At 49.2% G+C, this 24,157-nt stretch overlaps 1 protein-coding gene across 1 annotated transcript in view; it reads left to right on the top strand.

Moving 5' to 3' along the window:
- The window catches only part of LOC115079628 (dedicator of cytokinesis protein 2-like), a 991,955-nt gene that overhangs the window by 221,205 nt on the left and 746,593 nt on the right, over window positions 1–24,157 (top strand). Inside the window, 2 exon segments of the mRNA XM_029583335.1 lie at window positions 404–447; window positions 449–556. Coding sequence (XP_029439195.1) covers window positions 404–447; window positions 449–556 — 152 coding nt within the window.

Below are 24,157 nucleotides of genomic sequence, written 5' to 3'. Positions count from 1 at the left end.
TTCACTCAACGCACAATTAAACTCTGGAATTTGTTGCCAGAGGATGTGGTTAGTGCAGTTAGTATAGCTGGGTTTAAAAAAGGATTGGATAAGTTCTTGGAGGAGAAGTCCATTACTTGCTATTAATTAAGTTGACTTAGAAAATAGCCACCGCTATTACTAGCAATGGTAACATGGAATAGACTTAGTTTTTGGGTACTTGCCAGGTTCTTATGGCCTGGATTGGCCACTGTTGGAAATTGGATGTTGGGCTTGATGGACCCTTGGTCTGACCCAGTATGGCATATTCTTATGTTCTTACTGAATAAATTAAAATCAAACAATAACATATGTAACCAGTACTATACTAATCTGCAGCATCTATTTCTGACATAATCCATGGTTTACTCTATTTTAATTTTAGTCCAGAACCCAAACTGACTTCAGCATATCTTCTCGAATCTCCTCATCCCACCCACAGCCTCTATGTCTTCGTAAGGAATTTTGTTTGCAGAATAGGAGAAGATGCAGAACTCTTCATGTCCTTGTATGATCCTCAGAAGCAAACAATCATAAGGTAAGTCCCTTGTGTCTTCTGTCCCCAGGAGACAGGGGTTACACTGGGTCACTTCTCAAGAACTCTTTGAAGATTATGAAACAGGAGTGCTTCTTTATACACCACTGCGTAGCAGTGTGAAAAAGGCGAAGAAGCAGAAAGGGGAAGAGAGAGTGCAGGATATGGATGGACGAGAAAAGCATCCTATACCTGCAGGAACTGCAGCAGATGGCACTCTCTGAAAACTCTCAGGTTTGCTCAGTTGAATTCTGTGCTGCATAATCTCCAACCAAATTAAATCACAGAAGACTTGAAAAAAAGGATGCTTTGACTCACTCTGGTAGAGACACAGAGAGAAAATAAAAGCTTTGAAAGCCCAGAGATACAGTGGCTATATAAAGTCTACACCCTCTTGAACATTTATCATATTTTGTTGTATTAGTGCATCGGACTTGCATGCATTTAAATGAGGATTTATTTGCACTCATCAGCACACCATACTCCACACCTTTCAGGGTCAAAAATGTTTTATTGAGGAACAAAGCATATATGTTTTCAAAAAAACAAAACTGAACTCCAATCAGTTAAGTCTGTATCCCCTGAGCCAGCAATTACATCCGTGAGTTTGTTGAGATAAGTCTCCACAAAGTTTATGCACCTAGATTTGTCAATATTAGACCACTCTTTAAACTGTTCAAGCTCAGTCATGTTCCTTGGGGAGTGTTGATGGATAGCAATCTTCAAGCCATGCCACATATATTTGATTGGATTGAGGTTGGGTCTTTCTGGGGCATTCCAGGATATTTATGAAAGTTCTCTTTAATAGTTTTCCTGTATACTTGTGTTAATGTATTCTGCCTTGAGGCGACTGTTTTAATGTACCTCCGCCCTGGAGGCGACTCTTCAGTTCCTTGTAAACCGGTGCGATATGTATTCTTTACAGGAACATCGGTATATAAAAATTAAAAATAAATAAATAAATAAATGTATCTTTTTGTTCCTTAGCCACTCCAGTGTAGGGATGTGAATCGTTTTTTGATGATTTAAAAAAATCGTCAGATATTTTTTAAATCCTCAAAAATCGTTAGTCACGATACAATAGAAATTCCCCCGATTTATCATGAAAAATCGTAAATCGGGGGAGGGGGGAGTACGGGAAAACCGGCACTCCAAAACAACCCCTAAACCCACCCCGACCCTCTAAAACAAATCCCCAACCCTCCCGAACCCCCCTAAAATGTTTTAAATTACCTGGTTGTCCAGTGGGGGGGGTCCCGGCGCGATCTCCCGCTCTCGGGCCATCGGCGCCATTTTGGCTGCCACTAATATAAATTTGGCCTGATAAAAAACCCCCACCCGACCCTTTAAAATTACCCCCTTAGCCTCCCCCACTCTCCCAACCCCCCCCCAAAACTTTTTACACATACCTGGTGGTCCAGGGGGGCCGCGGCAGCGATCTCCCGTCCCAGGCCATCAGCTGCGCCAAAAAAAAATGGCGCCGATGGCTCTTTGCCCTTACCATGTGACAGGGCAAAGGTAGCGCCGGCGCCATTTTGAATATTGGCAATACGGCATGAGTGCAGGAGATCGATCCCGGACCCCCGCTGGACCCCCAGGGACGTTTGGCCAGCTTGGGGGGCCTCCTGACCCCCACAAGACTTGCCAAAAGTCCAGCGGGGGTCCGGGAGCGACCTCCTGCACTCGGGCCGTATTGCCAGTATTCAAAATGGCGCCGGCGCTACCTTTGCCCTGTCACATGGTAAGGGCAAAGGGCCATCGGCGCCATTTTTTTTAGCGCAGCTGATGGCCTGGGAACGGAAGATCGCTGCCCGCGGCCCCCCTGGACCACCAGGTATGTGTAAAAAGTTTTGGGGGGGGGTCGGGAGAGTGGGGGAGGCTAAGGAGGTAATTTTAAAGGGTCGGGTGGGGGTTTTTTTTATCGGCGCGGGCCTCACTAAAAAAAATTAGTGATGTGAATTGGGAATCGGAACCGATCCCAATTCACATCTCTAACGATCAGATTTCCCCCCCCCTCCCAGTCGAACCCAATCGTTAAAACGATCGGGCCACACGATTCACATCCCTACTCCAGTGTAGATTTGGCTGTAGGCTTCAGGTGATTTTTATGATGAAAGGTGAACTTTTGTCCCATTTTCAGCTTTCTTGCAGAATCCAGCAGGTTTTCCTCAAAACTTTTTTTGGATGAGGGTAAAGGGGGCTAGATTCAGGAATAATATTAGTAAATATTTCTATTACAGAGAGGATAGTGGATGCATAGAGCAGCTTCCCCTTGGAAATGATGGAGACTAGAACAGTATCTGAATCGAAGAAAGCATGGGATAAACACGGGGGATCTATGAAGGTGTGGTAGGGATTGCAAAGCTGAATTAGACGGGTGGGCAGACTGAATTAGAGGATGGGCAGACTATATAAACTGTATGGATTTTTTCTGCCTTCACATTTCTATTTTTCTCCATTCATTGTCCCTTTTGACAAGTGCCCCAGTTCCTGCCAATAGAAACATCCCATAACATGATGCTGCCAACACCATGCTTCACAGTAGGGATGGTGTTCTGTGGGTGCTGTTCTGTTGGGTTTATACTAAATGTAATGCTTTGCATTCAGGCTAAAAACTAGTACTATTTTAGTTTTGTCAGACTACAAAACATTTTGCCACATGGTTATAGGGCCAGCTCTTTCATAGGATGAATAAGCTGGTCACCAGAGTGCCAACATTTTTGGAGGTGGCAAAATCCTGGAAATTTCTGGGTGCTGCCAGCCCACATTTAAGAAATCCATGACACTACTGCAAGCAATTCTAAAATTTGCAGCCAGCATTTCCTGGTCGCTGCATCTCAGAAAAGATATAGTTGCACTAGAGAAGGTAGAGAGAAGGGTGAACAAACTGATAAAGGGGATGGAGCAGCTCCCTATGAGGAAGGCTAAAGAGGTGAGGGGTGTTCAACTTGGAGAAGAGACGGCTGAGGAGGGATTTGACAGGTCTATAAATTCTAGAAAGGACCTGAAGGGTAAATGTGAATTGATTATTTATTCTCTAAGGACAAGCAGGATGGTAGGCCTCACACATGGGTGACATCATCAGATGGAGCCCGGTCCGGGACTTTGATCTCAAAGATTCTAGAGCTTTCAAACATGCTCTACTGAGCATGTGCAGATATAGTCATCACTCTGCCCCCTAGGCAGAGTCCCTCAGTCTCTTTTTTCCGCTGAGCAATATGGTCGCAGGAGCCGTGTGGTTACAGTATTCAATTTTGCTCTCTCACAGATTTATTATGACTTTTCTGTAGCTGCAGCTGTTTTCTTTTCCTTACAGTAGTTTTTTACATTTATTTTCTCTCTTTTCAACTTTCTGCCAGCTGCATGATGGGCCTTAGTCGCTCTACAGCCTGGCAGAGTCTAATTTTATTTCTTAATAAATAATACTGCATCTGCAGTTTAGTTTCTGTGTCCTTTCCTTGCTCTGTCTGTTTTGTGCCTTTGTTGGGTGCTGACAGGACTGATGAAATGCAGTCCATAGGTGTAGACCGCTGAGCCTGGGGATGCGCCTGAGTTCTACCCGGGCAAGAGTTCCATGTCGTGTCACAGATCGATCAGCATCAATGGAGGTGTGGACAGTGAGGGAATTGAGGACCACACTGTTCCTGTGGTGGGAGAGCTCATTCTCCCCACATTATAAGGAACTAGTCTCCATGTGCAGGAAGCCTGGATGTTGTAGCCTCCTCTCCTGCTTGCCAGTGCTGGCAGTATAGTCTCCTTGTGAGTGAGGGTGAGCAGGAGCCTGAGGAAGCAGCATTGCTGCTGCTGCACCTTCGGTGCCATGCCTAGTAACAGTTGCCCGTGCCAGCGCACCGATGGTCTGACATGTGGATGTCAGCACCATGTTGGGGACCAGGACTGCTATCAAGCGCCATGGTCACCCTTGACATCATTGAGGTGCCGGGGCCCCCTCGATGCTGAGGTGCCTGACCATCCTCAATGCTGTAAGAGCCATCGAGCGCTATGCATGCTGTTGATTGCCTGGCTGGGGGTGGGAGCCCTTCCATGCCATAGATGTCAGCATGCGCTGTCATGTGCTGTAGATTCCTTCGAGCGCCATGGGCTCTCGATGCACCAGAGGATCAGCATTGATCCAAGCGTCATCGAGTGCCATAGGCCTCGATGAGGAGGAATAGCGGGACCGACCTCGAGCATCGTGATCCGGACTTTTTCGTGACCCTGGACTGCCATTGAATGCCATGGTCACCAACGATGCCATCAGAGCCACCCTTGATGCCATTGAGGTGCGGGACTGCCCTCGAGGTCATCGTGCTCTGTGGAGGCTATTGGGCATATTTGCCAGTGATCCCATTCGTGGCTGCTCTCAACAATGTTGAGCACATCGCTGCCAGGGGGCACCAAGATTACCATCGAGCATCTGGTCACCGTTGAGGCTGTTGACCACTGGGTGCTAGGGTGCTGAGAGCCCTTGGGTGACATGGAAGCTCTCAACCAGCAAGGGCTTGGGGACTTGGGTGGCCGCAGTACTGTCGAGCGCCAGGGTCGCCATCAATCTGAGGCACCTTGGAGCACCAAGGCATCCAGGGTATACTGTGGCCGAGTGCCCTTGAGGCTATAGAGCGTTGAGGGCATAGATGAGCCCCCTTTGCACTATTTGGAGGTGCCATTGATGGTGTAGGGTGCTGTGGGAGCTGATGCTCTTGGGTGCCTGGAGCTGCCATGCAGCATTAAAGGCGCTGGGGTCTTGGAGGCATCAGAGGCACTGCAGGGCTTCAAGCACCATTGGTGCTACCTCGCACCAGAGCTGCTTTCGAGGCTAGCATCAGCTATAGGCACTGGATGGATGCCATGGAGCCCGCAGCATCTATGCCCTTGGGCGCACAGCTGAGCTTAGGGGAAACCACTGAGGATGCCGGTCATCATTGGTTACTTTTAGCACCAATGCCCTCGGGCACCGGTCTCTATCAATTCCATGGACTCTTGGAAGCTTCCGTCTGCGATGTTTGCAAGTAATTGGACTCGTCACACCATGGGTGCCACCCAGCTATCATCATTTGCAAGTGCCATTGATGGCGCTGCATGCCATCAAACATGCCAGGCACATGTGGGGTGGTCAAGAGCTGTCGGAGCCCTAGGCATGGGGTTGATGCCATAGATGCGATCCATTTTTTTGAGTGCTGAGGGTGCTGTTGGCATCAGGATCGCTGTTGTCATTGTGAGCACCATTGGACATGATGGGATGCTGCAGGGCATCATCGCAGAGCTTTCTTTTGTAGAATCAACTCTTTTCCCACCTAGTCTTATTTTGGGATCTGCTGCCTCACAGGCAAATGGAAGAAAGGTGGTGCTTTCAGCACTGTGGAGTTCCCTGTTTTGTCCTGCTTGGACAGCCTATGGCTTGAGAATCACCCATGTGTGAAGACTGCCATCCTATTTGTCTTCGGAGAAAGCAGAGTTGCTTACCTGTAACAGGTTTTTCTCCAAGGATAACAGGATGTCAGTCCTCATGAAACCCACTCGCCTCCCTTGGGAGTTGGTTTTCTCCATATATTAGCTATATCATGGACTGAACGACCCTGCCTAGAGGCCAGAAAGATGACTACAGCTGCACTTGCTCAGTAGGGCATGTATGAAAGCTCTAGAATCTTTGAGATCAAAGATCTGGGCTGGACTCGATCTGATGATGTCACCCATGTGTTTGGACTGATATCCTGCTGTCCCCGGAGGACACCTGTTACAGGTAAGCAACTCTGCTCTCTTTCAGATAATACAAGGACTAGGGAGCACTCCAAAAAGTTAACAAGTAGCACATTTAAAACAAATTGGAAAAAATCCTTTTTCACTCAACGCACAGTTAAGCTCTGGAGTTCATTGCCAGAGGATGTGGTTATGGCAGTTAGTTATCTGGGTTTAAAAAAAGTTTGGACAAGTTCCTGGAGGAAAAGTCTATAAACTGCCATTAATTAAGTTGACGTAGGTTATAGCCACTACTTATTTCCAGCATGGGATCTACTTAATGTTTGGGTTCTTGCCAGGTAACCTGGATTGGCCACTGTTGGAAACAGGATGCTGAGCAGGATGCGGGGCTTGATGCTCGGTCTGATCCAGTATGGCAGCTTCTTATGTTGATTAGGACATTTAGAAGTGCCAGCACAAGTTTTAAAAATGGTTGCTGATGCGGGGTTTGTAGTGGAAGGAATCCTGCCTGCGGCTGAAGAGAAGAGGAAAGCTGTAGATGGAGCCCTTCTTTTCAGTGGCCAAACAGGAGAGGAGGCCTGGGTTGCTGGTAGAGCCCATCCTGCTAGCTGTCAAAGAGAAGGAGAGAGATCCAGATTGCTAGAAAATCCCAACCTGCCAGTGGCTAAAGAGAAACGAAGAACTTTGGTGCCATGGTGGAGCCCATCTTGCCAGCAGGCAAAGAGGGGAGGCCCGAGCAAATGGTAGAGCTAACACTATTAGTAGGGAAGAGAGAGATAAAAGGAGGGAAAAATATCCTAGGAGTGGAGGAATAGCCTAGTGGTTAGAGCAATGGGTTACAAGCCAAGAAAACCAGGGTTCAAACCCACTGTCATTACTTCACTTTGCCCTCTATTATCTCAGGTGCAAGTTTAGGGTTATATTTACTAAGCTGTGATAAGCTCATAGCAAGTGAAAAATGCTGTGATATTTGACCTAAAAAACCTGCCATTATTAAAATGCATTGCTTTGCATACATAAAATTTTCAAATGCAAACTGTTTCTACCGTCCCTTCCCGACGGCTTCACTCCGCCTACCTTTCTTTCTTTGCACCTCTTCTCACTATGGATGGACGCCTAGCTGCCGTGGCGTCTGCCTGCCATCCTCTCCATCGTCCCCAGACCAGCTTGGGCGCTGCCTCCCGCCATGCTCTGCTGGTACCTTAGGGTGTGCGCGCCACGCGGCCCTTGCTCTTATTTCCTACTTGGCGCAAACCTCAGGGGCGTCCCCCTGTGATGATGTCACGCTACCCGGATATTTAAAGCCTACAATGTTTGCTAGCCTTTGAGTTAGCAAGGGGAAATCTACAGTTGGGATTCGCTCTTCGTACCCAGCTACTCTGCCTCTCCAATCTTCCATTGGATTTTTACGCTAACGGGGGTACCTGCTCCTCAGGGGCCTCACTTGCTTTTCAGGTCACTATCAGGAAACCGGTACTCGCTCCTCGAGGGCCCATGTTCCCTGACTCGCTGCCTGCTCCTACCTTCTCTTCTGCCTGGAAGGATTCAGTATCTTCAACACCAGTGAGTACTATCATCTTCACCTCAGAGCTGTTCCCTGGAACCAGGTACTCGCTCCTCGAGGGCCTGTCTCCGTTCCAGCCCTAGTGCCATCTTCTACATGGAACCGCTGTGTGAGTACATCACCTTCAAGCCTATCAGCTCTCAGGGATCAGGTACTCGCTCCTCGAGGGCCTGCTCTCCCTATCCTGGGGTTCTCCATACTGGGACTTTGTGCATATTACACTGTACTCATTATTCTCAGTTCTTTCCACTACAGCACTGCTACCGGAGGAGTTGCTGTTCCAGCGCCTGAGGGATACTAGCCCAGCTGGGCTACTTCTGCTGCTCACCACTGCCACCTCTGGTGGCTTCACAATATTGTCTAATAAAAGATCAATCTCTGTGTTTGTGTGTCCTAGCTGAGCCTGACCTATGGCCCTTCACGGGACTTTCCCCCGTGGGCGTGGTCAGCTGCCACAGTGTCCAAGGGTCCACCCAAACCTCACTAAAATTATAACAGATTGCTAACTCCATGGATCCGGCACAGCTCAATGCCTTGCAGGCCATTCCAGGCCTGGCCCTACTCACTGCTGAACTACAAGACGCATTGGAGAAACTCACTTCAGCGTTTCATCAGCTACAAGCACGGAAGACGCAAGGCGCTACTTCCAGTAATGAAGGTCAGTTACCTGAAGTAACTATAAAGACTATGGTACCTCTGGCTGCTCCCGTTCGTTTCTCTGGAGAAATTCAAAGAACTAGAGGTTTCCTAAACCAATGCTGAATGCATTTCGCATTGCAGCCTGCACACTTCCCCACAGCCTACGCCAAGACTACTTATATTCTATCTCATCTTGATGGAAGGGCCTTGTCTTGGGCTTCAGCGCTGTGGCAACGTAAGGATCCAATCCTGCAGGATATTGATGGATTTCTAGAATTATTTAAATCTGTTTTTGATGATCCTGCTTGAGTGACTGTTGCTGGTTCTGACCTGGTGGACCTGAAGCAAGGCAACCGACCACTGGCTGATTTTGCAATAGAGTTCAAGACTTTTGCTACAGAATTATGCTGGGAACCTAGATGCCTGAAAACTCTCTTCTTCAGAGGTCCGAATACCCGCTTGAAGGACAAGCTCATGAGACACATGACTCGCTGGATGAACTAGTGGCTTTGGCTACTAGAATTGACCACTGGCTTCATGATAAGATGAAAGAACTCAAGCCTACTAAAGGACCGGTTCAGAAGGAGACTCGTGCTAAACTTGCACTTCGGATGGTTCCAGCAGTACCTGTTGCCAGTGGAGAAGAACCGATGCAATTTGGTCGCAGTCATTTGACTTTAAAAGAGAGAAGACTTCGGAAGAGGCATGGCCTATGTATGTACTGTGGACAAGCTGTTCACGATCTCCCAACATGCCCTATTCGTCCGAAAAACAGACGGGCCTAAGTCCTGGAGGAGGACTGTTCTTAGGCCTTACCACGCCTTCTCCTCAGCTCTCTCTACCAGTCTCCCTGACTTGCGGAACATCTACAATCCAAACTCTTGCCCTTGTGGATTTGGGGGCAGGAGGCAACTTTATACTTCGACGTTACTTTAGAAGCTTCACTACTCTTGTCATCTATTCATGGAGAGCTTTGCCCGGTGATGTGACTTGTCGCACTGAACCAGTGACTCTTCGCACCGGAGCCCTTCATACGGAGACAATTCCCTTCTTTGTGTTAGAGAAGGCCATGCACCCTATCGTTCTGGGGTTACCCTGGTTGCAGTTGCATCAGCCTCAATTCGACTGGTCCTCCTTGGAGCTCTCCCACTGGGGCCCAGGTTGTCATGGCAGTTGCCTCAAGGAAGTTTCTCCTGTTCTCTGCATGCCTACAACTCCAGTGATGGCAGACTACCACCTCAATACGCATCATTCAGTGATGTGTTTTCCAAAGAAGCTGCTGACATCCTCCCTCCACACAGATCTTATGACTATGCCATTCGGCGTGAAACCAAACACTGAACCTCCTAAAAGACATGTCTATCCACTCTCTGCAATAGAGAATAAGGCTATGTCCGAGTACTTCGAGGAGAATTTACAGAAAGGGTTCATTAGACCTTCAAAGTCACCAGCCAGCGCAGGACTCTTCTTTGTGGGGAAGAAGGACGGAACCTTACATCCTTATATCGACTATTGAGGTCTGAACGAGATTACAATTAAAGACCGTTACCCCCCCCCTGCCTTTAATCTCAGAGCTGTTTGACCGGCTTCAGGGGGCCAAGATATTTTCGAAACTTGACCTGAAGGGGGCCTACAACAGTTGGATTCGCAGGGATGACGAGTGGAAAATGGCTTTCAACACACATTTTGAGTACTTAGTAATGCCCTTTGGCCTGTTCAACGCACCTGCTGTGTTCCAGAACATGATGAATGACATTCTGCGGGATTTGTTGTACAAGAGTGTCATAGTGTACCTAGATGACATTCTGATATTTTCTCAGAATCTGTCTACTCATCTAGAAGTCGTCAAGTAAGTTCTACTAAGACTCCGAGAACACCGACTCTACGCCAAGCTATCCAAATGCGAATTCTATAAAGACTCCGTGCCTTTTCTTGGCTACATTGTGTCTAAAGATGGCTTCCAGATGGATCCCCAAAAATTAGAAAGTATCAAGAATTGGTCCCAACCTACCAGCCTGAAGGCCCTGAGACGATTTTTGGGGTTCACCAATTACTATAGAAGCTTTATAAAGAACTATTCTTCTTTAACTGTGCCTTTGACTGCTATGACCCGGAAAGGGGCCAATGCTTCTAAATGGTCTGCGGAGGCCATTTCCGCGTTCGAAGATTTAAAGACTGCCTTTTCCACGGAACCATGCCTACATCATCTGGACCCCGACAAGCCATTCATCGTAGAGGGTCGACGCCTCTGACGTCAGTGTGGGAGCTGTTCTGAGCCAGACTGGAGATTCCAAGTCCTTACGTCCCTGCTCTTTCTTCTCATGACGTTTCTGTCTGGCAGAGAAGAATTATGGGATTGGTGACAAAGAGGCTCCTGGCTATTAAGTTGGCATTCGAGGAATGGGGGGCCTTGGCTCAAAGGCGCTCAACATCAAATTACCGTGTTTATGGACCATAAGAATCTAGAGTATCTCCGCCATGCGCAACGTCTTAAGCATAGACAAGCCAGATGGTTCTTATTTTTCAACCGCTTTGACTTCGTGTTCAAATATCGCCCCGGAGACAAGAATACCAGAGCTGGGTGCCCCATCATGCTCCTTTCTCTCGGAGGATATCCCAGAAGAGCCGCAGCACATAATCGACCCGAAGAAAGTCGTCTTAGTGGCTACTCATTCTGTGCCCACTGGAAAAAACCATTGTGCCAAAGCATCTCAGAAAGAAAGTGCTCTATTGGGCGCACAATTCCAAGCTGGCTGGCCATCCTGGTCAACGCCGTACCCTGCTGAAGCTACAGAAGTATTATTGGTGGCCAACTATCAAGGAAGATACACTCTCCTATGTGGCATCTTGTGCCAACTAGGCCAAGCACAAATCTACTTCTGGCCAACCATGGGGATTTCTGCCGCTTCCAGCTCTGGAACAGCCCTGGATGCATGTCGCTACTGATTTTGTAGTTGATCTACCTCTTTCTGGAGGTATGAATACCATCTGGGTCACAGTTGACCGCTTCAGTAAGATGGCCCACTTCGTGGCACTACCTGGCTTACCCTCAGCCCGGAACTTGCGAAGCTCTTCATAGTCCATATATTTCGCCTCCACAGCCTACCAAAGCACATAGTCTCGGATCGAGGATCACAGTTCACGGCAAGATTCTGGAAGGCCCTGTGCAAACTCTTCGACATTTCTCTAGATTATACATCTGCCTATCATCCTCAATCTAATGGCCAAAAAGAACGGATGAATAGGACCCTGAAACAGTTCATTCGGGCCTATGTGAGTTGCTGTCAGAATAACTGGGCCGAACTGTTACCATGGGCTGAATTCGCCATTAATTCTCATCCAACAACATCAACTGGATCAACACCATTTGAAGTGGTATATGGACGTTCACCATCACCACCATTTCTACTGAAGCTCTCAGTGATGTCCCCAGCAGCACAATCCACTGCTGAAGAAATCCATCAATTATGGACTCAGATGAAAGCAATGCTACTCAAAGCGAGTGATCAAGCCAAAAGGTTTTATGACGCTCATCATTCCAAAGCGCCTGTCTTTCAACCTGGTGACAAAGTCTGGCTATCCACTAAGCACCTTAGACTGAAGTTACCCTCCTCTCGATTTGCTCCTCGCTACGTTGGACCATTTCCAATCCTCCGACGTCTTGGCAATGTTACTTACAGTCTGAAGTTACCACCTGGATTGAACATCCATAATGCTTTTCATGTTTCACTTCTGAAAGCACTCATCATCATCAGTGAATTCTCTTCCAAATCTCAGAACCATCTCCTATCAATGCAGAAGATGACCTAGAATACAAGGTTGAAGCCATTCTTGATGTTCACAAATGAGGCAAAACCTGGGAATACCTTCTCTCATGGGAAGGTTTTGGCCCCGAAGAAACTTCTTGGGAGCCTCTGGCTAATATCCTTGACAAAGAGATGCTCCATCAGTTTCATTTCTCGCATCCTTGGAAACCAAAACCTGGTACCCACAGAGGAGATCACACTTTGAAGGGGGGGTACTGTTGCAACCGTCCCTTCCCGAAGGCTTTACCTTTACTTACTCCGCCTACCTTTCTTTATTTTCAGCTCCTCTCGCTATGGATGGACCCCTGGCTGCCGTGGCGTCTGCCTGCTGTCCTCTCCGGCGTCCCCGGACCGGCTTGGGCGCTGCCTCCTGCCATGCTCCCGCTGGTACCTTAGGGCGTGCATGCCGCTCGGCCCTCACTCTTATTTCCTACTTGGCATGAACCTCAGGGGCATCCCCCTGTGATGACGTCATGCTGCCCGGATATTTAAAGCCTACGATGTTTGCTAGCCTTTGAGTTAGCAAGGGGAAATCTAACGGATGGGATTCGCTCTCCGTACTCAGCTACTCTGCCTCTCCAATTTTCCATTGGACTTTTACGGCTAATGGGGTACCCACTCCTTGGGGGCCTCACTTGCTTTTCAGGTCGCTATCAGGAAACCGGTACTCGCTCCTCGAGGGCCCATGTTCCCTGACTCGCTGCCTGCTCCTACCTTCTCTTCTGCCTGGAAGGATTCGCTATCTTCAACACCAGTGAGTACCACCATCTTCACCTCAGAGCTGTTCCTGCCAGGTACTCGCTCCTCGATGGCCTGCCTCCGTTCCAGCCCTAGTGCCATCGTCCTGTGTGGAACCGCTATGTGAGTACATTACCTTCAAGCCTCTCAGCTCTCAGGGATCAGGTACTCGCTCCTCAAGGGCCTGCTCTCCCTATTCTGGGGTTCTCCATACTGGGGCTTTGTGTATATTCCACTGTACTCATTATTCTCAGTTCTTTCCACTACAGCACTGCTACCGGAGGAGTCGCTGTTCCAGCGCCTGAGGATATTAGCCCAGCTGGGCTACGTCTACTGCTCACCACTGCCACCTCTGGTGGCTTCACCACATTGTCTAATAAAAGATCAATCTCTGTGTGTGTCCTAGCTGAGCCTCACGGGACTTTCCCCATGGGCGTGGTCAGCTGCCACAGTGTCCAAGGGTCCACCCAAACCTCACTAATTATAACACAAGCAAAGCAGCTCATGCCTACCAAATTCTATACAAAATGACATAACACAGCTTACCAAAAATAAAGTTAGCTACAACTCAGGAATTGTAGCTAACTTTTCTGCGGGAGCATCGGGTCATGCAGGAAATTTAAAGGGCCAGCCATGGCCTTAAAGCAACCCCCACCCATGTGGAAAAGATCCTACCACTAGTAGAGGTGGCTGAAAGTTAAAATGTAAAACAAATTTGAAAAACTGAGTGAGCCAGCAACACTTCACCCCTCTTTCCCAAACCTTCCACAATAATTAACCCCTCCTTCTCAAACCCCACCTTGAAGCTAGGACACACGCTCCATCTCCTTGAAGGAAGGCCACCCCTGAACAACCTAACCCACGCTCTGGACTACCCCCCCATCTTATAATAACTCTTTGGTAGTCTAGTGAGGTCTGTGGTGTCTAGTGAGGCCTGGAGCGCCCCCTAGCCTCTGGACAGGCCTGTGCCATTTTCCAAAATGTTGCTGACCGGCCTTTTCTCTGTCGTGATAGGGACAAATGATGGTCAGTGCCATTTTGCAAGATGGTAGCAACCAGCCTGGAGGCTAGGAGGTGCTCTGAGCCCCACTGGACACCAGGTACCCCACTCAAGTAGCAGGAGCGTATTATATGATATTAGGGGTCTGGAGGGTGGGCTAGGATGGAGGGGTCAGGGAGGAATCCTTTCTACCAGGGAGGGGGTTTGGATCAGGGAAGAACTGACTAAGGGAGGGGTTTGGATGGGGGGGGGGGATTGTTGACAATGGTGGGATTTGGGAGGGGAGGGCGGGGCATTGCTGTGCAATCATCGATTCTATTTTTTTTTACCTTTTCCTATATTTAGCTGCCTCAACAAGTAGCAGGTGATGGATGGTGTCTAGCTAGATTACCAGTGACAAGTTTGACATGGTGGAGGTTGTTGCTTTTGGGCCACTGGTGGTGAAGAAGGCCGCCAGTGTGCATATTTTCTCCATTTCCTTGCAGAATTATTTTGTGATGAAAAAATATCACAGGGAAGCTGCCACAATATTTTACCACAGAGTGGAAAATACAGCAGGAATGCCATCCATGGTGTTTTATATTGCAGCCCATGATTTTTGTCACCTCCAGTGATAAAATATCACATCATAGTAAATGACCCCCTTAGATTGTAAGATCTTGGGAGATAGGAAAATACCTACAGTACCTGAATGTTATTCGCTTTGAAGTTCCTGAGTATATAAATAAATCAAATAAATACAAGTGTGGAGAGAAGAGAGATAGGGTACTGGGTGAGATAGCATGGCAAGATTGCAGGTGCTGAGTGGATAGTAGGGTGGCAAGATAATGTATTGTGTAGTGGTAGGTTGTGGGATGATAAAAGAAGGCTAAGTGAGTGGGAGGTGGAAAGAAAGTGTACTAAGCAGGTGCTGAGTGCGTTTGGGTATGGAAAGACAGAGAGAAGTTACTAAGAGATGGCAGGGTGGAGAGAGAAAGAGAGGATACTGGGTGGGTTTAGGATGGGGGGAAAAGAAAAGGATATGCTGGCACTTCAGAAAGAGGACAAAGATTGGGGTGGGATAAGAAGAGAGATGATGAGAGAGAGAGGTGTCTTGGTCCTTGTTCTGATAGGTATTTCTAAGTGGAGAGACATTATTAGTGGGGTGCCCTTAAAGGTTATTCTCCTGACATTAGAAACCCATGTCACATAAAATAACACATTAGAACACATGCCGGTTGCAGCTCCCCGTGACCGGCCTCCTCCACTCACCTCTGCAGCGCTGCTCCCTTGGGGCTGGGCACACTGGTGGCGGTGGCCAGCCATTCCAGGTTTGCTCCCTCACGGCCTCTCCTGCTGCTGCATTGGTAGGCCCTGCTGCCGGGACCTTCCTGATTGCGCAGGCCGTGCTCTGGGATTCTCTAGGCCTGCGCGTGCGACTCTGCACAGAATTTAAAGGGACCGCGGCCTCCCACTTGAAGCTCTGGGCTTTCCGGGGTGATCCTCATGGAACCACTTGATAAGATTCCTATCAAGGATGTTGGTGGATGGTTCCCAAGAATTGTCCTCGGGGTCGAAGCCCTCCCATACTAGAAAGTACTCTCATTGAGAACAAAAATGTGCCGGGTGCTGAGCCACACCTTCTCCCCTTGTCGGAATTGGGGCGCTGGTCTCCGGTGACGGTCAGCAAATTTCTTGGCCAACCGGGCTGCCTCTTGAAGCATCTGCTGGGTGTAGGTCCAAAGTCCTTTTAGTTTATACTGCCGTCATCTGAGCTGCCGGAGAGGGGACAGACAAAGGGAGAGGTAGAGGAGGAATGGGTTGTTTCCCATAAATGATTTGGGTGATGCTTCGGTGGTGGTACAGGGGTGCGAATTGTGGGAAAACTCAGCCCAGGGAAGGAGGCAGGCCCAGTTGTCTTGGCGGGCGTTAACATAGGATATTAGGAATTGCTTCAGGGTACGATTGGTTCTTTCCGCCTGACCATTGCCTTGCGCCTGGAACCACGACTACGAGTACTACCCCGCCTCTCCTGACCCATGCCTGGTAATCTGACTTTGAGACCTACTGCCTGCTCCGCCCTTCTCTTACGACTCTACCATCAAGTCCTCACGCCAGCTTCCAGACCCGCTCCTAGCTTCATCTCCTCGTGTTCCAGAGACTCCACGTAAATCCAGCCAGCCCCGGTACCCAAGGGCTGAATGTGAGAGGAATGTGGGCTGGTAGTGGTGAAGCTCCAGCAGGGTTTCTGCTCCATCCTGGTCTCGCCTACTGATGGTGAGGACCTGTGGGGGTTTCCTCCAGGGTGGGCAACTGCACCTCGGGCAAGGGATCCACCCTCCAAAGTGCAACAACAGCTCCTAAGAGTTAATGCATTTATTGAGCTCAGTTAATGATTTTTTTGAGATCAGAACCACTCAGATTTACTCAGAGACATATTCTCAAAAGAAGAATTGGAGAAATTACTTACCTGATAATTTCGTTTTCCTTAGTGTAGACAGATGGACTCAGGACCAATGGGTATAGTGTACTCCTGTTAGCAGTTGGAGACGGATCAGATTTCAATCTGACGTCAGCCCCCAGTACATATACCCCTGCAGGAAGTGCAGCTCCTCAGTATTCTTCCTTGCAAAGCATTGTGGATATATGTGTGACAGACTGATTGATTAACTTAATATGGTTAACTTAGATAACTTTTGTTAGAACGTTAAAAACTTGATTAACTTGATTAACTTGAAACTGGTTGGTTGACTATAGCTGGGAGACCGCCAGTGTGCTCAACGGGAAAACGTTGACACCCGGCAGGGTGGATGCCCTAGGTAAATGAAAGCATGGCTTACCCTTGATTCGTTGAAGGAGGTGGGCTGCTGAGTCTATCTGTCTACACTAAGGAAAACGAAATTATCAGGTAAGTAATTTCTCCATTTCCTAGCGTGTAGCAGATTGACTCAGGACCAATGGGGATGTATAAAAGTTACTCTCGAACTGGGTGGGAGGCTGCCAGTGGTCCACTTAGGATTGCCTTTGCAAATGCTGTGGCCTCCCGAGCCTGAACATCCAGACGGTAGAATCTGGAGAAGGTATGGATGGAGGACCACGTTGCCGCCCTGCAGATCTCGGCAGGTGACAGCATTCTAGTTTCTGCCCAGGAAACCGCCTGGGCTCTGGTAGAATGGGCCTTGACCTGTAGAGGTGGTGGTTTTCCCGCTTCTACGTAGGCCGCCTTGATGACTTCCTTGATCCAGCGGCAATGGTTGCCCGCGAGGCCGCTTCCCCTTGCCTCTTCCCGCTGTGAAGGACGAAAAGGTGGTGCGACTTTCGTACTGGTTCCGACATCTCCAGATATCTGGATAGGAGTCTGCCGATGTCGAGATGGCGCAGACTACGGGCTTCTTCTGACTTCAAGCCGTCCATCATAGATAGTGAGATGGTTTGGTTAAGGTGGAAGTGTGAGAGTACTTTGGGGAGGAAGGAGGGAACCGTACGTAGCTGAATGGTCCCCGGGGTGAGTCTGAGGAATGGCTCACGGCAGGACAGTGCCTGTAGCTCTGAGATGCGGCGGGCTGAGCACACGGCCAGCAAGAACACCGTCTTCAAGGTTAACAGACGGAGGGACAGGCCTCAGAGGGGTCTGAAGGCGGATCCCGCTAGGAATTCCAAGACGAGGTTGAAGTTCCACAGGGGCACTGGCCACTTTAGTGGTGGGCGAATGTGTTTGACTCCTTTCAGGAAGCGTGATACATCTGGGTGTGAGGCTATGCTGTCGTCCTCGCTCCTGGAGCCGTAGCATGACAATGCGGCCACCTGTACCTTGATGGAGTTGAGGGACAGCCCCTTCTGTAGTCCATTCTGTAAGAATTCCAGGATCACAGGAACTTTGTGGTCTTCGCACCAGGCCTCAAAGACTCTCCAGATCCTTATGTATGTTAGAGATGTGGAGAACTTGCGTGCTCGGAGGAGAGTATCTATTACTGCCCCCCTCTTTCTCAGGCGGGCCCTCTCAATGGCCAGATCGTAAGAGAGAATTGAGCTGGATCCTCGTGGAGGATGGGACCTTGTTGTAGCAGGTCTCTTTGTGGAGGCAGGGGTAGGGGATTCCCTGCCAGTAGTCTTCTCATGTCTGCATACCAGGGTCTTCTTGGCCAGTCCGGGGCCACCAGAAGGACTAGCCCCCTGTGCCGCTGAATCTTGTGAATGATTGCGCCCAGCAAGGGCCACGGCGGAAAGGCGTATAGCAGGGTCCCCGGTTGGCCAGGCCTGTACCAGGGTGTCGATCCCCTGGGACTGTGGATCTCGCCTGCGGCTGAAGTATCTGGGTACTTGAGCGTTGGATCTGTTCGCTAGAAGATCCATGTCTGGAGTCCCCCACCAATTCACTATCATCTTGAAGGCTGTGGGTGACAGCTTCCATTCTCCTGGGTTTAGACTTTCCCTGCTGAGGAAGTCTGCCATAGTGTTGTCCTTCCCGGCGATGTGGACGGCGGAGATGTCCTGGAGATTTGCTTCCACCCAGGCCATCAGGGGATCTATTTCTAAGGAGACCTGTTGGCTTCTGGTTCCGCCCTGCTGGTTGATGTAGGCCACCATCGTGGCGTTGTCCGACATCACTCTGACCGCTTTGTCTCAAAGTCTGTGGGCGAACCGCAGGCAGGCTAATCTTACCGCCCGTGCTTCTAGGCGGTTGATGTTCCACCCCGCCTCTTCTTCGTTCCACCGCCCTTGGGCGGTTAGCTCTTCGCAGTGTGCTCCCCACCCGTGTAGACTGGCATCTGTGGTGAGCAGGGTCCAGGTTGGGGAGGATAGTCCTTGATCCCCGGCTCATGTGGCTGGTCTGTAGCCACCACTGTAGCTGGGTCTGGACTCTGGCCGGTAGTGGTAGGCGTACGGTGTAGTTCTGGGATCGTGGACTCCACCGTGATAGAAGTGAGCGTTGCAGGGGCCTCAAGTGGGCTCGTGCCCATGGCACCACTTCCAGTGTGGATGCCATTAGACCGAGGACTTGCAGGTAATCCCATGCTGTGGGACGGGAGGCGCTCAGTAAGGTCTGGAGCCGGTTCCACAGCTTTGATCTCCTCATGTGGGTCAGGCTGACCTTGTCTTCCTTGGTGTTGAATCAGACTCCTAGGTATTCCAGCGACTGCGAGGGCTGAAGGGAGCTCTTGTTTGTGTTGACTACCCATCCTAGGCTTTCCAGTAGAGTTATGACTCTGCTGGTTGCTTGCTGTCCGGTGATTTTGCTCTGATCAGCCAATTGTCCAGGTAGGGATGAACGAGGATTCCTTCCTTCCTGAGTGTTGCCGCCACCACTACGATTACCTTGGTGAGCGTCCAGGGGGGGCAGTGGCTAACCCGAAGGGTAGTGCCCGGAACTGGTAGTGTTGATTCAGGACCTTGAAGCGTAGGTAGCGCTGGTGTTCCTGATGAATTGAGATGTGTAAGGAGGCCTCCAACAGATCCAGGGATGTGAGGAACTCTCCTGGTTGTATTGCACGTATGACCGAATGTAGGGTTTCCATGCGGAAGCGTGGGATCCTTAGGTGTTGGTTGACCGACTTGAGGTCCAGGATGGGCCTGAATGTACCCTCTTTCTTGGGAATGATAAACTAAATGGAGTAGTGTCCAGTATTTATTTCCCGTGTGGGTACCGGGGTTATGGCCTCGAGGGCCAGCAGTCTGGTCAGTGTAGCTTCCACTGCTGCCCTCTTGTGGGGGTCGTGGCAGGGAGATTCCACGAACTTGTCCGGAGGGGTTCGAAAGAAGTCCAGGTAGTACCCCTCTCGGATGATGGCTAGGACCCACTTGTCCAAAGTTATCTCGACCCATCTGCGGTAGAATAGGTTTAGCCTGCCCCCTATGGCTTCTTCCCTTGGATGGGTTGGCTGAATCTCATTGTGGGGTGCAGCTGGGGCCTGGACCCGAGCTGGTTGCCCTCTTGTTGGGCTTGTTCCGAAAGGACTGGTGCCTGCCCATAGGGCGGGGCGCTTGATAGTTGTTCTTGTAAGGGTTGAAGCGCTGTGACCTTCTGCCTCTGGTGGGACCTGGGGAAGGGACACTGGTTTCTCTTCGCCTTGTCCTCCGGCAGGCGAGGTAATGGGGAGTCGCCCCATTTGTTGGCCAGTTTCTCTAGTTCGCTGCCGAAGATCCTTTGAAGGGCATTCTCGTGAGGCGTGTCTTGGAGGAGGCATCAGCAGACCAATTTCGAAGCCAGAGTTGTCTCCTGGCTGCCACTGTGGACGTCACTCCTCTGGCTTGCTTGTGCGCACTAGATCGGAGGCCGCATCAGTGAGGAATGATAGTGCTGATTCCATGTCTTCTCCCGGGGTGTTGTTCCTGGCTTGGGATAAACAGGAACGTGTCACCACAGTGCAGCAGGCCGCAATCTGCAGGGACATGGCTGCCACCTTCAAATGATTGCTTCAGTATGGCTTCCAGGTGCCGGTTGTTGTGCATCCTTGAGCGCCGCTCCTCCCTCCACTGGGATGTAATGCGCTTAGTGACCGCGCAGACTATGGCGTCCACTCTAGGGCACGTCAGAAGCTCCTTGGTCGCTGGGTCCAGGGGTACATGGCCGATAAGGCTCGGCCCCCTTTGAATGAGGACTCCGGCGCATTCCACTCCAGGTCAATTAGCTGTTGTGCCGCCTGTAAGAGAGGAAAATGGCGAGACGTCTGTCGCAGGCCCTCCAGCAGGGGGTTCATTCTAGGTTCCCCCCAAGGTGCCTTGGCTAGGGATAGTGAGTTCCGATAGGCATTGGGATACAAGGTCCAGAAGCTCATCCTTTGAGAAGAAGCGTCTCATGGTTCGGTGTGGCTCTGTCCCTGAGGGAAGTTCCCCCTCCTCAAGGGGCTCAACTTCCTCTTCAGAGAAGTCTGTGTCCCCGTAGGTGGGGCTTCTGGGTGGTGGGAGCCTGTGCCTAGGCCTCGAGGGTCCTGGGGCGTGAGGGTCTTCCGGAGGTGCATATGGCTGGTCCGCCCGGGGTTCAGTTTGCATCTTGACAAAGGTGTGAATCCCCTTAAACAACTCTATCCAAGAGATTGATGCTGGGTCTAAGTTGAGGTGTGCCTGTTCCCTGGGGGACCCCGTTTGTCGGGTGGACTCACTAGGGGCCTGCTAGATCCGGGGTGCCCCCTGAGGAGCTAGCACTGGGCCCTGGGTGGGACTGGCCCTGACCTGGATCTCCCAGGGCCTCCTCACAGTGTGCGCATTGGGCATCGGCTTCCTCGCTCTGTGCGGCTCTGATATGGCATGCTGGGCAGAGGCCTTGAGCTTTATTCCTGTTTCTGTAGGTGCCATTTCTGTGGGCGCGTATGTTCTTATGCGCTCCATTGCGTCTGAAATGTGCGCACAGATGTGCGTCTAGCCGTAGATGAGCGCCTTGAAATGTGCGCATAACTTATGCACGTAAGGTTTTATGTGCGCCTAAGATTATGCGCACAAATAATTTTGTGCGCTTAGCTTAATTTGTGCGCTCGGATCGGACGGCGAGTGGCGTGGCGAACAAGGCCAAGATGGCGACGGCGAGCATGCGGGCAATATGGCGACCTCCTCGGAGGGTCTCCACGTGGGCAGACCCTGGAACAGCTGGGGCCTAGCCCTGCTAGGGCGGATCAACCCGGTGGCACAGATTCCGATCGCCGACCTGTGCTCTTCCTCGATCTTCGGAGATCAGATTAAGTAGAAGATTTCCACCTTACTTGTCTTCAGCGCTTCCCGGTTGCGCTCTGGGCGGTCTCCGGCTGTGGGGGGAGAGGGCAAATACCTTCACCGCCGCGCTCGAGGGGGTGCACCCGCTGCCTCTCAGCCGCGCCCGAGATCGGGGGCTAAGTCCTCGCCGCGATTCGGCCGCCGGACCGAGGCTGCCTCTACGCCGCACCCGAGGGTTCGGGGGCTAGGTCCCTGCCGCGAATCGGCCACCGGACCGAGGCTCACCTCCGAGGGACCATGGAAATCACCTCGGGAAACTCAACTGGGGGAGGGACCCGAGGGTATCACCGCAGGAGTGCGGGGCTCATCTTCAGGTGGGTTTCTTCTTTAAATTTCTTTAATTTTCTTTAATTTTGGTCTAACGCTCTGAGAGCGTGCAGATAGTCCCTAACTGCTATGGAGACGGAAAATACTGGGGAGCTGCACTTCCTGCAGGGGTATATGTACTGGGGGCTGACGTCAGATTGAAATATGATCCGTCTCCAACTGCTAACAGGAGTACACTATACCCATTGGTCCTGAGTCCATCTGCTACACGCTAGGAAAATAATTTTTATTTTACTTGAGAAAAGTATATAATTACATTCAATTAATAAATTTAATTGATTAAGTCAGATCAATTAAATTAATTCAGATCAAGTCATATGATACAAAAATGATATTCAAAGTGATTGCTTACCAAAGAGTTAAAATTCTTGCCAAAGCCTCAGGCATGCCATAATCAGAATAGGACAGCAGCTGCCCTGAGTATTTGGACCATACTACCTATATACCCTTGTCTGCTGTGGACTTTTAATAGTTTACAGTAAGCCCATGACCTGCTAACTTAGAAATGGAGAAGATACAGAGAAGGGCAACCAAAATGATAAAGGGGATGGAACGGCTCCCCTATGAGGAAAGGCTGAAGAGGTTAGGGCTGTTCAGCTTGGAGAAGAGACGGCTGAGGGGGGATATGATAGAGGTCTTTAAGATCATGAGAGGTCTTGAACAAGTAGATATGAATCAGTTAGCAAGTAGCACATTTAAGACTAATTGGAGAAAATTCTTTTTCACTCAACGCACAATAAAGCTCTGGAATTTGTTGCGAGAGGATGTGATTAGTGCAGTTAGTGTAGCTGGGTTCAAAAAAGGTTTGGATTAGTTCTTGGTGGAGAAGTCCATTAACTGCTATTAATCAAGTTGACTTAGAGAAGAGCCATTGCTATCACTAGCATCAGTAGCATGGGATGTTCTTGGTGTTTGGGTAATTGCCAGGTTCTTGAGGCCTGGTTTGGCCTCTGTTGGAAACAGGATGCTGGGCTTGATAGACCCTTGGTCTGACTCAGCATGGCAATTTCTTATGTTCTTATGTTAAATCTTCTAACCTCGTAGGTTACTGAACCTCTAAATGTACAAGAAAATATAGATATAGAATACATCAGATTCACTGCGTCAAGACACTTATGTGCTTTGATCTAGTATAGTAATTCTATCTAAAGGGCACATTATTTCATTTCTGTAATTTAAATATATATATGTATTAGGCGTCTAATACTTCTAATGCAATGACACATGTCCATCCTAAAAGTCAAAAGACATCATTATGGTTATATCCAGAGTCCAATGTTAATTAAAGACACAGACTCTGGAAATTCTGCTATGCCTAGGAACTCTGCCATACTGGGACATAAATCACTCCTAACAAAGTGCTGGCCGGTTTCCCAGAACTAACTGCAGAAGAAAAAAAAGTTCTCTTTGAAACTATTACTTTTAAAAATGCCAGTGTTGCCCTGAGCAGTGTGCACTGGTTTTTCAGGACAAACATAATTCAAAACAATTTAAAATAATTCTGAATGGGTCAGAGTTGATTGGTTTTCATACCTTTTATATTGTTTAAAGTAAGGGGACCATGTCAGAGGGGATGCTTGTCAGAGGGTGAGGGAAGAGAGTGAGGATTATCTGCCAAACCCACTACCACCACCACCATCTTTTGTCCAACTGCTGATATCAACACACCAAAAGAAAATATAATGTTTTTTTAGAATTAGAATTTCAATAATACATCATATGAATAAATGAAATAAACAATCACAAATCATTACAGAAATATGAGATGGAATATTTCATCTATTTATTTATTTATTTATTTATTTATAGTCCATGTAACCCAAGCCATGTTGATTGTATCAGATTGCAATAAGCATTCATAATTAGAGAACAGCATTTGAACATACAAACAAGACAAAATAAAATTAAAAAAAAATCAGATTCAAAGCCCTATATACACATTTCTTTCAAAAAGGTTTATCAGCATTCCCTCAGCAGTCCTGAGAGCGTGCTGATAACAGAAGCTGCATCTGCTGATGGGTAAACAGGTGAGTACTGGCTTGCTAGGGAAAGTGTGAGGTCAATATTCAAAAGGATTTCTCTGGCTAAATGTGGGACTTAGCCGGATAAACCTGGGAATTCAATATTTCTTCCCCTGGACTGGCTGCGGG

This window comes from Rhinatrema bivittatum, chromosome 18 (assembly GCF_901001135.1).
Source record: "Rhinatrema bivittatum chromosome 18, aRhiBiv1.1, whole genome shotgun sequence".
Lineage (NCBI taxonomy): Eukaryota > Metazoa > Chordata > Amphibia > Gymnophiona > Rhinatrematidae > Rhinatrema > Rhinatrema bivittatum.
This window is presented reverse-complemented; position numbering and strand designations above follow the sequence as displayed.